The sequence below is a fragment of the Puntigrus tetrazona genome, chromosome 2 (assembly GCF_018831695.1).
Source record: "Puntigrus tetrazona isolate hp1 chromosome 2, ASM1883169v1, whole genome shotgun sequence".
Classification (NCBI taxonomy): domain Eukaryota; kingdom Metazoa; phylum Chordata; class Actinopteri; order Cypriniformes; family Cyprinidae; genus Puntigrus; species Puntigrus tetrazona.
This window is the reverse complement of record NC_056700.1, coordinates 9,927,406-9,942,135: the sequence shown is the minus strand read 5'-3', so window position 1 is coordinate 9,942,135 and position 14,730 is coordinate 9,927,406. Positions and strand designations below refer to the sequence as shown.

General features: G+C 38.2%; 1 protein-coding gene across 1 annotated transcript; it reads right to left on the bottom strand.

Moving 5' to 3' along the window:
- Window positions 1–1,388: 1,388 nt before the first annotated feature.
- On the bottom strand, window positions 1,389–13,710 carry sap130b (Sin3A-associated protein b). The gene is made up of 21 exons (XM_043221924.1): window positions 13,595–13,710; window positions 12,815–12,943; window positions 11,996–12,261; window positions 11,715–11,876; window positions 10,408–10,531; window positions 10,207–10,328; window positions 9,997–10,121; window positions 9,139–9,283; window positions 8,969–9,059; window positions 8,751–8,855; window positions 7,616–7,757; window positions 7,326–7,444; window positions 6,965–7,237; window positions 6,668–6,842; window positions 5,642–5,746; window positions 5,178–5,539; window positions 4,735–4,956; window positions 3,929–4,054; window positions 3,746–3,849; window positions 3,537–3,650; window positions 1,389–2,705 (listed from the first exon to the last, which is right to left on the bottom strand). Exons 2-21 carry the CDS (start codon window positions 12,918–12,920, stop codon window positions 2,547–2,549), a joined length of 3,147 nt encoding a protein of 1,048 aa, XP_043077859.1. The 5' UTR covers window positions 12,921–12,943; window positions 13,595–13,710; the 3' UTR covers window positions 1,389–2,546.
- Window positions 13,711–14,730: the final 1,020 nt, after the last annotated feature.

Genomic DNA, 14,730 nt, shown 5'->3' with positions numbered 1-14,730 from the left:
ATGGTGATATGCGATGGAAACCAAACCAGCTGGATAACTCTAGAACCATAAATGACTCAAGAAAGGAGAAATCAATTTTTTGAAGTGCTTAGAAACTCGAAATGTTAGTCACACCCTACAAACCGATAACAATTACTTATCTAAACACATTCTATTCCAGCCCTCAAGACGACTATACTTTCAAATTTTTATATCTTAGTGTTTTATTATCTTATTATATCTTATTATATTATTAGAGACAAATCTCTTTTTTCATTATTTTGTACTGTTCTTTGATGCCTCAATTACAATGTAATGCTATGATTGGCTTGTCTGACAAACAATATATATACTTACAAATGGAAAGTGCTGTGATTTAGATTAAAAGCATATACATTTTCAGTATATATCAAAAGAACAGACGGAGGTAACTACACAATAAAAACAGTTACTCAAACTTATGTTTTGCAAAATTAGTTAGATCCAGTATATTCAGCACGGCTTTCAGTTTCAATCTTTCTCAAAATACCACGTCAAAATGTGCCAAATAAATCCGCATTAAAATTAAATGAACAAAGAATTGATTTCATTCTAACTTCATCTACTCTTTACTAAAATTGGGATCAGAAAAAAAAAGTAGTGTAAAAGGTTTTTTACAACTTGGCACTGAACAGCATCTTGTGTTCATGGCCATCTTTATCGTTTGATTTCTGCATAACCCTGCGTTAAACCGGAGGGCAGGGCCAAACAAGCGTTGATCGTCCTCTGTGGAGGCGGAGTTTGGACACACTATTACATCATAGGATGGTACATTCCACAAGCTGTCATTTTGGCGGGATGGATCAAATATTTTTAAACGAAGGAGGTTAAACTAAGGATTTATAGTGCAATGAGCTCTTATTTGTCAAAAGATTAAGGACACATGCGTGTCATTGTTTATGTCAACCGGAGCAATGTCATTTCTGCATTATCTTCAGATGTTTATTTGTAACAGTTATGCGAACAATAAAAAGACAATTATGATATTAAAACAGCGATATCTGCTGCTTTTGTTGTCATAGGAACCCAGCTGAAGATAATGAGGAAATTACATCGCTCTCCACTAACAAGGGGATAGGGATAATCACTATGATTTGGAAAATAACCATGAATCGCACGACATGCGAATTGTTACACCCCTCAATTCATGAACCCTTGAAATTAATATATTGTTCTTTAAACTTGTTCATACTGGGCACGTTTGACTTTAAAGGACAGGTTGCGGGGGTTGAGAAAGGCCCTCAAGATGGAATTTGAATAAAAAGTGTTATAATTTAAAAAATGGTAATGCAAATACATTGATGAGTGAAAACATATCTAAATTAAATTAGACTTTGCAAAAAAAAAAAAAAAAACAAACATCCACAGAGTCATGTACAAAGTGTCTTTACTTCAGCAGCGGAGTGCAACATGAAATGTCATTCAAAATGAAATTGAGTGTTCAAACAGTATACAAGGCTTTATCTTTTACCACAATTGACACTGCTTCAAGCAACTTAACTGGAAAAATAAACCATAATATTGTTCATTTATGAAGAAACAAAAATGGAAAAGGGCTTATTTTTATTTTTACATACTTAGGTTTAACTTAGATACACAACTGTGTGCATACACACAATAAAACGCTCTAAATTGTGATTGCCATGTCATATCTGAACATGATTCTCACGCCTTTAACGGTTTGAATGAAATCCATAAAAATAAAGAGCCAATCCAGAAAGCTGGAGCTGGAGCAGTGCTTGCAAGACTGATGACACATAAAACATTCCTCACAAATCACAAGGCAGTGACTCGAGAACGTAAAATGACACAGACACATAGACTCCATTAAACCTTCACCGAACCCATCCAATGAGGCACACGGAAAGGCACAATACTCCATTTCACCGAAGCACCTTTAACGTTTCCCACAATACTCGTGTGGTAAAATACTTCAGTCTTTGTTCACTGAGGGCAGAAAGGATGGTGTTGTTATGGCTTCTCAATTCTTATTGTTTCGAACGCTACAATACAAAATGGAAACCTTTCAGTACGTTGAACAGCCATTGTGTAATACTGCCATTTGGTGTTTGATACAGTACAGACTGTCAATATCAGGTCATCATTCAAGGCACCCAATAAAATAAAAAAAAAAGATGGTGAATGAAATCTATAGACTTGAAGATGTACAATTGCTTTTACGGATATCATTTCGTCGGTTCATCCATGGATGATTACGTGTAACTTGGAATAAAATGGAATTCTAAACAACCAACGGGAAGGAACCTCTTTGTGACTTGATCGAAATGAAACATTTAGACATTCATATTTCAGTGAAGATAAGGATGCATGTTGTGGTTTAACATTGCTGTTCCCTACAGATTCTGGGAAAGGAAGGGTGTGCCAGATGAAGACATCTTGCTGTTGCATCAGGACTGTCTTCTGGTAGAGATAGGGTGAGGCAGGGCAGTGTGCCTGCATGCTAGGGGTCGAGGTGCAAGAGGGTCTGTGGTCGTGCTGAACTCTGTCCCATATCTGGTCAGTTTATCTTATGCTCTGTCCTTACGCTTCAGCTTATTGAGCTTCTTTGCGCTGCTGTTCTTGTTGAGCAGCTTCATCACACGCTCCTTGTGATCCAGCACTTTCAACATGGAGTCACGGGCTTCTGTGATCTGGTCCATCACCAGCTTGCAGCGCTGCATGTTGCCCTATACAGTGAAAGAGAATTACCGTTAACATCGATTATGTGCCGTTTACGACGCTTCTCGAAAGTGACAGTTAAACCATTTATGATGTGACGAAAGAGTTTCATTTCGAATAAATGCTAAGCAATCCATACTGCAAAGGGTGCTGAAAACTGATACGTAAAACTGATCAGTTTCCACAAAAATATTAAGCAGCGCAACTTTTCAGCACTGATACTAAGAAGAAATGTTTCTTGAGTAATGATTGCATCACATGAATAAATTACATACTAATACATTAAAATAAAACAGTTTTTTAAAATTGTAATAATAATCATATTTCAAATAAACAGCTTTAGTGAGCATGATGGACTTCTTTCAAAAAATGTTACCGTTTAATTTTTTTTTATATAGTAAAGGTGTACTGATAATAAAATAAATACGTGACCCTGGACCACAAAACATTAATCCGCCTGGGTATATTTTGTAGCAATAGCCAAAAAATACATTGTATGTGTCAAAATGATTGATTTTTCTTTTACACCAAAAATCATTAAGACATTAAGACAGTTATGGATCACGTTCCATAAACATATTCTGTAAATGACAAATCTATATTCATTCTGAAATCTGTTAAAGATTACATTTAAAATGCTTACAAGTAATTTATTATTAAAGAACTTAATTTATTTTAATTTATTAATTTAAAAATATATATTTAAGTGAGCACTGCAATGACAAAGGTATTCAAATAAAAACATTGATTGTAGCAAATGAATAAAAAAAAAATATATTTTTTTTTATAACCCATATGAAAATGGTCAAGTGTGGGTAAAAGAGATCAGTGGCTCCAACCTGAATGAGCTCATTTATACGGTGAAGATCATCGTTGGCTCCAGCCTTCTTCTTCGGGATGAGACCCTCCTGGAGCGTCGTCAGACGACTGTAAACATCACGTTCCAGATTCGTCTGCAGACAGGTGACAAAAAAAACAAAAAAACACTCATGCTGACATAAGTTTGACATCGCCACTGTCTGGTCATAAATTAAAGAGAAAGTCTCACCAGCTGCATGAGCTGAGCTGCACAGAGGTGAATTTTCCAGCCCTGGGCTCTGCACACCACTCCTTTCTGATTGGCCACATCCTGCAGGGTGCCTTTCTTATCCTCTGATTGCGCAACACAAGCTGGTATTAATGAATGATGACAGACTATATAATTGTGTTAATGCAAATAAGATAGACAGACCCTTGACACGGATGTCGCTGTATCTCTGAAAATGGTGGTATGCCGCCTTCCAGGGGTTGCGGTAATGGCGCAGTAGAGTGATCGGAGGCCGAACTCGAGTAGGAACATACCGAACCCCCTCTTCATCTGCAAGCAGATGAAGCAAACAGATGCACTTAATACTGATATTAGAGGCTACAATGCCTTAGTGATTTAACTGGGTTTCTTTAAGCGAAAACTTCAAAGTCAAAAGCACATTACATAACTTGTGTGACAAGCCAAAAATTTATACATAACACATTATACAGTAGGTGCCATCAGTTCAACTGTAGTTGCTGGTGATTTCCAGGACAGCTTACAAAAGATGTTTCTGATTTTTATCTCCATGTTGGTTTATCTTAATCCAGCAATGTTATTAAGTTTGGCCTCTGTTCTGTTAGGTTACGACACCGCCACTGTTGTCATTTCATAATGCACTATTTAGAACAAAGGTTGGCTGACTTCCACAGGGAGAAGGCAGTAAGGAGCCTTAAGAGAGTCCAAGATATTCCAAGACATTGTTGTCTCACCTATCAAACATTTGTTAGTAAGTATCACTGTAGTGTTTGTTGTACTGGCTTTTTAATGAAATTTTAATGTTCTAAAATATAAAAATATTTAGTGTTATTGAGTGCTATAAAAAAAAAAAAATTTTTTATTTAATTTAATGTGTGTGCATCCTAATAAAATACAAAAATTCGAACAGTGAAAATAAAGGCACACATTTCAGGACCTTTCTGGATATTCTAAAACTCTTGAAGAAACAGCTTCATAGTAACGAAGCTTACCAATGTATTCTTTAGGAGGGGATTTGCGCTTCTCTGCACGCTGGCTGAGGGGTTCGGGTGGGAACTTCTCCTCGTCTGTACTGTTGGTCTCCATCATCTCGCTCTCCTCAGTGGAGATGACATGCTGTTGCTTGCGGGGCTTCTTTCTGGGTGAAGCTCCAGGAGTGATGTCTGTAGCAGGGACTGCCAACATCTGTGCACCACTGCTTTGCCCTAATGCCGCTGGGGTAAAGAAACCGCTTTATTAGTTAAACCATGAACTGACACACACTTCCGCATCCTGGTATGCGTTTCTCTGAAGTATAACATCATATTACGTCATCTTTTCATTGTTTTAAATATGCAAAATATTGGTTGACTGAATTAATCTTAATGTCAAATAAAAGCGGATTAACTTCCAGGCTGACTATTAATGTAAAATCTTGTTTGCATGAAGGCCTCACCTGGTTTTGTACTATCCATAGGCTCTGCCTCCTGCTTAATATTCATATCTGGGAGGGTGGAGCTGATGGCACATGCTGAATTAGTGCTGGCAGCTGGTTGAGTGGGTGGGGCCACTACATTGGCCATGGAGGGGATTGGCGGGGTGACTGCCACGGCAGCAGGTATGGCCGAGAGAGCAGGAGCGGGTTGAGAGGCGGGCGCTGCTGACGTCAGGAGAGAGGGGAGAGGTTGAGAAGCCAGCTGGGAGGGAGATGGTCCCACGTGTTGAGGCTGCTGTTCGTTTCCCTGGCTGGGAATGGTCTCTATTGCTGCGGTTACTGATGGAGCGAGACTCATGTGGATGTCAGGTTTAGGCTTCACCCTGCCAAAGAGTTTGGAGATGCAGTGTTTAACAAAGCCGAGTGGCGGTTGAAGACCAACAAACACTACAAAAATCAATATGATCAATGAGAATACTTCATACCCTGCAGGACGAGGTGATCCTGATGCAGTTCTGATGTGTCCATCGATTCTGGGGGTTGTGGAGTCACTGAGCTGACCTGGGATCAGGTTCTTCCTAACAGCAGCACTTTAATATATTAAGAGAGACAGATTAATGAGTTTTGAGAACATATATAGGTCATCAAAACTATTTATGGTAGATTTTCATCAGTGTTGCAATTGTTAACCAACTGAACTCAAAATTATACATATAATTTCCAAGTCAAGTAACTAATTGAAATGTTTGTTGAACTAAAATGACTTATAACATATTAAGAAATATGACAAAAGCACAATTTTTATGAAAATAAAAATGAAAGTTAAAGTAAAAAAAAAGCTAATTCAAAACCTTAATGAAAACTATAATTTATAAACATGATTCTCATGAAAAGAAAAGTGTAGGTCATATAGATTTACGATTGTTGGTCATATTTATGCAAACCATTCTGAATTCTATAAATTGTAAAGGAAAAATATTTATTATATTTCGAGAAAAGAAGCAAACACCTAAAACCTAACACATTTTAGTAGCAAGATTTTGTGAAATATTTTGCAACATGACGCTGTTTTGATGATAATTAACTAGTTAGCAATTAGTTAATTGATCAGACTTCATTAAAAGATGAGTGAAAAAAATAATAATAATGATTTCTGGAGATAAATGCATTACAGTAATCAAAATGTTTTCCCAAATTAACTGTTATTATACTTTATATCAGAAGACATTATACTTGGCAGGAAAAATGAAAGTAGTATGTCTAAATTTTTTTGTCATACTTAATTCAAAATATAACTTTCTTTGTCATTTTTGGGTGAAACACGAATGCGGATTCCCTTTTGCTTTCTATTGTGCAAATCTAAAGTATGCACACATGAAATATTTGTAAATATATAAATTGGACTTTTGGATCTTTTGTGCTGGTAAAATACGACGTGCGCACATCTTAGTGAGATTAACACTTGAACAATATTAAGGAGAATATGTCGATAGTGGGTTTTTAGTCCTCACCCCTCGTTGGCAGGTTTCTTCCGCAAAATACTGGGTCGAGGAGACGTCACAAGTGAGGGGGTTCCAGCGTTGGCACTCTGATTGTGTGTCTGGGCCACAGTAGTGACAGGCTGACTGTTGCTGAATGCACTGCTAATAGAGTTAGCCACTAGTGTGGACCCATCAGCCAGAACAACTGAAAAAACAACACAAAAAAAACACACTCAGCTTTAGTGTTCTTTTGTAACTTCAGGGTTTTAGTGCTTGGTACGAACACAGCATCTTAATATCGATCACAGCTGATCTGAGGAGCCTCACCTGAAGCTTTAGCCTCCGCTGGGGGCTGTTGTTGGTTGACGGGTGTAGGCTGAATGCTGGGGGTGGTGATCTGGGCAGACGTATGAAGGCCCTGGGCTGGGATGGGAGTGGGTTGGATGCCCTGCGCTGTCATGGCAGCCGGTTGGATGTTCTGAGTGTTGATCTGAGTAATGCGGTCCACCGTCATCAGCTGCATGGAGTTCAGATGAACCGCAGAAGCGACTCCTACACTGGCTTGAGTGGGCATGGCTGCACTGGGCGCTTGAGCAGTTACTGTGACCACATGACAAACAACTGTTAATAATCTAAAGCCAACAGTGGAAGGAAATCAATTATCGTATCTGATGTAGCAGTATGGTACCTGGATAAGGGCGTATGGATGATACAGAGCTGGTGATGGGGGTGTAAGTGTGGGTCAGCGGGTACGGTGCTGATGGGTAGGTAGGCAGAAAGTACTGAAACTGCACTGGAACAGATTGTCTGTGAAGAGCCACAAAACATCTTATTAAAAGCAGGGCAAACAGACATATGGTAATTCTATATCGGATGTTCGAAATAGCCAATTTGCTGGCAAAAACACATTTTAAATGTAAAGTAGGTGGAAAAAAAGAGCGTATGTTCTTTAACAAATTAAACAGATAGGATTTATACCTGTTGTCAGTGCGGTTCTCCATGGTGATGGGGTTCGGAGAAGAGCGGTGACCGGAAATTGGGATGAGGTTGCCCCTTTCTCCAGTGTACTCGGACTGGATGCGCGGTGACGTGTGTGTGATGGGCTGCGGGACCACTTTAGCTAAAACAAGCCATTAAAGTGTTTACTATTTTTCAAGCAAAATCCTGGAAAATCTTTTTGCAAAAACAGCATCTCATTTGCGATTACGTAAAGGTGCAATCCCACACTGTTAAATGAATGCATGCACAAAGTTATCTGCATTCAACTAAAGTCATTTAAAAGCAAGTCTGTTCGGTCAGCCAATACAGTCGTTATGCCTCCAGGCAGCTTTTTTCCAGCCGTGCAAGTACAGCTCCTATTTGTTTGAATGCAGAAAGAATGAAATCTATGTAAATCCAAGATTAACACTTGAAACCAAGAATACAGTGATCTGACATCTTTAAAATTGTGCAGTGTTTTCTCTGTTCCATGGTTGCATGTCCAACAATTGTTCATGGTTCAGTAGACAAACATTAAAAACATTGTTTAAACTCTTTACAAAATTATAATACAGTAATCTGAAAAAGTGACTTTTTGATAAATATTTTTAATAGTTTATATTTTTAAGTGTAATGTCCATTTTTTTAGTGTTACATGCCCCTTATAATGTGCTGATTTGGCCTGATTCTAACCTCAGGAAATATTATTGACCATATTTCACAATTAACATGTCACAGTTTAAATCAATAAATAAATAATAATATGCTCAAACTGTTGCTATAAAGTCCTGAAGTTAAATAAGGTCATCTTTTTGTATTCTACATCATATTAAACTGAATGTCACAAAGACTGACAAATAAATGACTAATAAATACAAAAACTCATATCTCTGATTTTTACCATATATTTCTATACCATATTAGTGTTAGTCAACACTAATAACCTACTGCTAAATATAACGCAAAACCGTAAATGTTTCTGTAAAGCTGCTTTGCGATGATTTGCATCGTGAAAAGCGATATACAAATAAACTTGAATTAAAATCGATAGAATCACTGGATATATTCAAAATATCATCACCTGTGCTACTAGAAATAAATCAATTCGAGGTCAGATGAGCTAAAGGTAACTTACCCACAGGGATGGTAGATGTGGTCACTGCTGTGGCATGAGAGGAGTGCGAGGCCACCGTCATTGTGACAATACTGCTACTGGATATTTGAGTGTGTGGGGTGGAGCCTTTAAAAATGGGTTCAAACGACACAGCAGGCCTTTAGTGCTATAATACATATGTAAACATCTTGAATGGATGTCTATGAATCACTGGTCTAAAGAGCAGATTTATCACCCACCTGTTGTAGTGGGTGATGGCGCCGTATTGGTGGCCTGGATCGGAGCCACTGTCGCGGCAGCAACAGGTGTCACAGTGCTGAAGATGGGCTTCTACGACAGAGCAAGAGAGGGGTATCACTTCCTGCTTTGTTTTAACGTTTCCAAAAGTATAAGGCAGAATGATTTCAACCTGTGCAACAGAGTGAGAAAGGGCTTTCTGAGCAGCAATGGCAGGGTGGGAGGGCAGAGTGATGCGGGTGGGAGTGTCCCGTGAGGGCGGAGGGCGCTGGATGCTCAAGGTGGCTTGGGGCGGGTGGATCGTCATCGCAGAGCGACTGCAAGCCAGTAAAACAAAACAAGACAGTTTATTATACTACAACTATTCATATTGCACATAAGGCAGTTCCTTTATCACCTTTTTCATGATTTTTCTACTCCAATTCATCTTTTTACCAAACAGAGATTTTGATAAACCATTCAATTCATTATACAATGTATGTTTAAATAAGTTACAGGAAAACGAGTTAACAATGTAATTTAATTTAAAATGGTCCTCACTAATTTTACACACAAATTTTAGTCAATAAATAGACAGTAAATGGCTTATGTAAATGTTTACAAGCTGATTTATTGATGTCTTTCCACAGTTGAAAACTGATTACATGATGATAGAGTAAGCTGTTCTATATCTTTTAACATATCTTATGTTGATTCATATTTATTTCTTGCTATGACTAGAAGAGAATTAGATGATTATCCCAAGTGCTGCTGCAGATACAGTGTGCCTTGCAACATTAAACATAAATTACATTTCATAATAAAACTGGCAGAATTCGAAACGCCAGACTTGAGATTATATGAGTGTTTAGCTTAGTTTTTCTATCACCTGAAAATATCAAAGACTCATCATCAAAATTCAAAATACGTCAAAATTAAAACAGATTAAAACTGAGAAATTGACAAATAGTTTCCACACAACAGACATGTTTACCTTATCAAGCATTATCATTTCAGACCTCCAAAAATATTTAATTACAATCCGTCTTACCCGTGTACCATTTCACCAGAGTGGGCAGCCACTGTAGTGATAACTGGAGACTGAGGTCTTGTTGCAGTCACCGGAGCCACTACTGCAGGCAGCACTGCCGTAGAAGTAGTGACTATAGGTCTAGACTGTAACACAAACAGATATGTATGAAACGCATCAGGATGAATCCGTTTTCAAAAGGAGCCGTCGACGTTTGTTAGATGTAAGAACCTGAATGGGTTGGTGGATAATGTGCTGGACTGTAGGCTGCCCCGTGGCGGAGCTCGGACAGGCTGCTGGTCTCAACATTGTGGTTCCTTTGGAACTTGACATCACTGCCGCCGCAGCCGCTCCTGTGACAGCACAACAAGTCAGTCAGCGCGCCAATGGTGCTTGGGTGAAATAGAAACCTGCTTGAAATGTATAACTCGCCTCTGGGTAAATGGGAGGTGAACGAATGCTGAGGGGCAGCAGTGGAGCCGATCTGCAGTGCAGGGGCTCCGCTGCGGATGATCTGCACGTTGGTCATTAGATGATGCAGGTTACCGGTGTGACCCTTATTGAGACAAAAACAACAATTAAAACCAAACCAGACACACAGCAAGAGCTACTAATGAGAAAATATGACGCCCACCCCCTTTTTCAAATATATTTCTAGGATATATAAAATATACACCTTATATTTTATATATGAGATATATATTTTAAATGTGCATTTTTTATTGTAAAATAATAGATGAAATATTCCCTGGAACTGTAGGCATTTTTATTTAGTTGAATAATTATGAAGGAATAATAATGAAAGGACTTTTAATTTTAAACTTTGCCTTATCTCTTTTTTTTTGACCAGAAGCCAATAAGTCCATTTTAGCGAATTACAATGCTTTTATTCAGGTGAGGTGAGAAGGTTACTTTCGCTTTGAAAAGACACACTAAGAGGAGTTTTGTCAAAGCTGACTAAAAGAGATCGAGGACGGATAATCAACAACAACACTGCCATCTAAGGAGATTACAAAGATTTAACAAGTGTTTTTAACTCTTAATATGAAATGTGGAGTTACCTGCTTTTGCTGTAAAACAAAGTTTTAATATGCAAGTAAACATACTGCAAGTTCTGTAAATTACCTGTGTTTAAGTTGTTTCATACTTATTCAAAACAACCCAAATGCAGTTTGATTTATATTACTTGGAATAAGTGATTTTAAAAATATGTGTGTGTGTGTGTGTGTGTGTGTGTGTGCGTGTCTGACCCATGGACCACAAAACCAGACATAAGTAGCATGGGTATATTTGTAGCAATAGCCAGAAACACACTGCATAGGTCCAAATTATCACTTTTTCTTTTATGATTCAAAGGTCATGTTCCATGGAGATATTTTATAAACTTATTTAGATTTTTTCCAACTCTCAGACTCCAGATTTTCAAATAATTGCAACTCGCTTAATTATTGTCCTATCCTTACGAATAAGGATAGAATACATAACAAGGGATAATGTACTATCCTGATACATCAATGGAAAGCTTTTTTATTCAGCTTTCAGATGATGTAAAAATCCCGATGACCAAAACATTTAACCTCAATGGTTTATTGGTTCATGGTCACACATATAATAAACTGCACGTTTATTCCTGAAATTAATTTGAAGATTCAATGTGAAAATATAGTAATGACTATTACAGAAAACTGCACTTGATTAAGCCTTAAAAATAAACTTAAAAAAGACAAATTATTACTGACCTGCTGACCACTGATGGTTGCCACAGGAATACCAGAGGCCTGTGTAGACTCCATAGTAGCGGTGATATGACCAGACACCTTAGATGGGAGAGTGAGATGCCCCGGTGCTGACACTGGTGCTGGAGCTATTACACGGCTTGGCATGGGAGTCTTCAGAGCAGACTGGAGGAAAGAGAAGAGAGATGTAAGCAAACATGGTCATCCCTTTTTACGTATGCTTGCTCACACGAAGACGACAAGAGGGATCAGCTTTATAATCTGAAGGTACTTCAGAGGTGTACCTTCAGAGGACCCTCGGTGAAGGCTAGGGAAAGACCCTGAGGGAGGTGGGATGGTGGTGCTGACACAGACACAGGCGTGCCAGGCTGGATGGGGAGGTGCTGAGGGAGAGGAGGGGGCAGAGGCTGAGCTGCTCCGTGGGGTGGGGGCTGAGTCTGGGGTTGGGGGTAGGGGCGCACCACTACCGTCTCCTGCTTGTCATCTCTGAATGCTGCGGCTCCGCTGGACATCAGCTCACGTGGAGCATGATTAGAGTCTTCATGTCCTCCTTAAAGAAACCACATTAAGTCAATTAAGGGTGTAAATACAAGTCTGCTTGTTTAGAATGATCTCAGTGATCAAAAGTGATAGCTGAGGCATTCACAACGCTACAAAAGGTTTTATATTTCAACTTTATATTCATTTAAGTATTATAGATTATTAAGTATTCTATATGATAATAATATTAAATGTTTCTTGAGCACCAAATCAGCATATTATAATGATTTTTGAAGCATCACATGAAGAAGACTGTAATGGAGCAAAAGTAATTTGGAGTATTTTTACTGGAGTAAAATTCAGTTTTGCCATTGCATTTTAAAATATAGACACTTGCAACACAATGTTAATAATACTTCCATTTTGTAACTGTATTTTTTTATCAGAGCAATGCAGCTTTGGTGAACTTCCTAAAAAAACCTACCGACCCTAAACTTTTAAATAATAGTGTATATAACTAAACATTTACTGATGAAATATTAAGCATGCATTAATATTACAGAGGCGTTAGAGTAAAATTCGAGCTCTTAATAGGAGTCTGTAATAGTCACTGTGTCTTAAACCTGTGTTCTTCTGACTTCCTGGAAGTCCTGTAGTGTTGCTGCCTTGTGTTTGTCCTTGTCCCAGGCCAGATGGGAGTCCTGGACGTGGATACTGCTGAGAACTCATCTTCACGACCTCTCACGTTCTTCCTGAAAAATCAGACGTGATAAAACGGACGCAATGCATCGTGCAATAGAGAAAATATGTGTTTAATTCAAACAAAGGACTAAATCACATTTTCTGCATGCTACTACTAGATACCTGAAAAGCTCACATTAAGAGACACGGTGTACCATACCATATGCTGAACCTAACCAGTGTCAGTGAAATAGGTTTACTGTGATTACGTTAGACAACCTTCAATATCACGAGAGATGTGAAATCAACAGCACCTCATAACAAAGTCAACGCGTTTAATCTGGCTGTATTGTTTCTGAACGCTGGTGAATGTTACACTGACGATTGTCAGGACACCAAAACGGGCAGCTTTTGTTCCTGGACGGGCTCCAGAGGTTACTATTCATCTTGTAGATGTTAAAACACACGTGTGGTCTCATTTAAAACGCAGATCAGCTCATACCCATATAATCTGTCTTTTAAAAAATAAAAAACGAGTTTAAGAAAAAACACCAGCGGCTGCTAGCAGCCCAATGATCTTATGAGTCATTTCAACGAGACATGATCGTTTCTCTCGGGTACGCATTAAAGGTCGCAGTTCTGCAATTGTTGAAATGTGAACGCGACGAAAACGTTACCCTAGCAGCATTGTTGTGTTTACAAATGAAAAATCGCAGGTTTACCGTAAACACGACGCCTGCACTCTCCATCCGTTTCGTATCCCGGCAAATCGACCATTGGGATCAATGGGAATCCAGCTGCAGTAAACCACTTCCGGTATTGAATTTTAAAATAAAAGTCCGAATGCGGATTCCCGCTTGATTGCGGTCGGTGGCAGGGTTCTCGTATTTTGAGAACTATCCACACGCAGACTTTATCGCATCACACTACGTTTAAAGAGACTAAACAATTTTACTACAAACTCCTCCAGTTTACGCCATGGGTTTATATGTTATTGTTCTGTATAGACGTACATACAGGTCCTTCCAGTTTCACATTTGGTGTCTTTCAAATCTCGTGTACAAGTTACGGCATTTATATCGGTAAATATGAATTGCACTTTTAATTCGGGGCACACTATCTATTGCTTAAAAAGTAAAAAACACATGTTTATAATACTTTAAGCCATACACGTTCATAACAGGCTGGATAATGAGTCAATCGTGTTTGAAATGTTGCCATAAATAATCAGCATGAGTTATATTCATATTGTAGGCATGACACAAAAAGATCATATAAAATATAAATTTATAAACACACATACTGATATAAACTAAACGGAGAATGAGCTTTAATAGTTCAACAATTTCAGCTTTCAATATATGATAGCCTATATAATGCACATTGTTACATATTTACATAAATACTGTAAATGATCCCATTCCCCTTAATGTTAATATGCTACGTTTTACGGTAGCGAAGAAAACACAGCGAAAAGACCTACAAGACATTTCCACCATGCACTTCAAGTTATATGGTTTTGGATTTATTATGAGCATCTATTGTATTTGCGATAGTCCTGAGGATAGCTGATAAATGTATAGGGTAGTGAATGTCGTATGCATATTCTCCTGCCAGTTATGTCAATCATGCACAAACACAGATCACTGCAACTGTCCCATGATGTAACATACATCTGCCACAAATGTTTCACTGAAAACATTGTTTACTTTATAATCATACATTATTGAGAATCAAAAAGGGTAACTGGCAATCGACAATGAAGAATAACATGTCAAGCAGGTATGCTTTTTAAAAAGCAATGTCATCAGACAATACGTATCTGACACAAATACATTTTCACTTGTATAATAATACT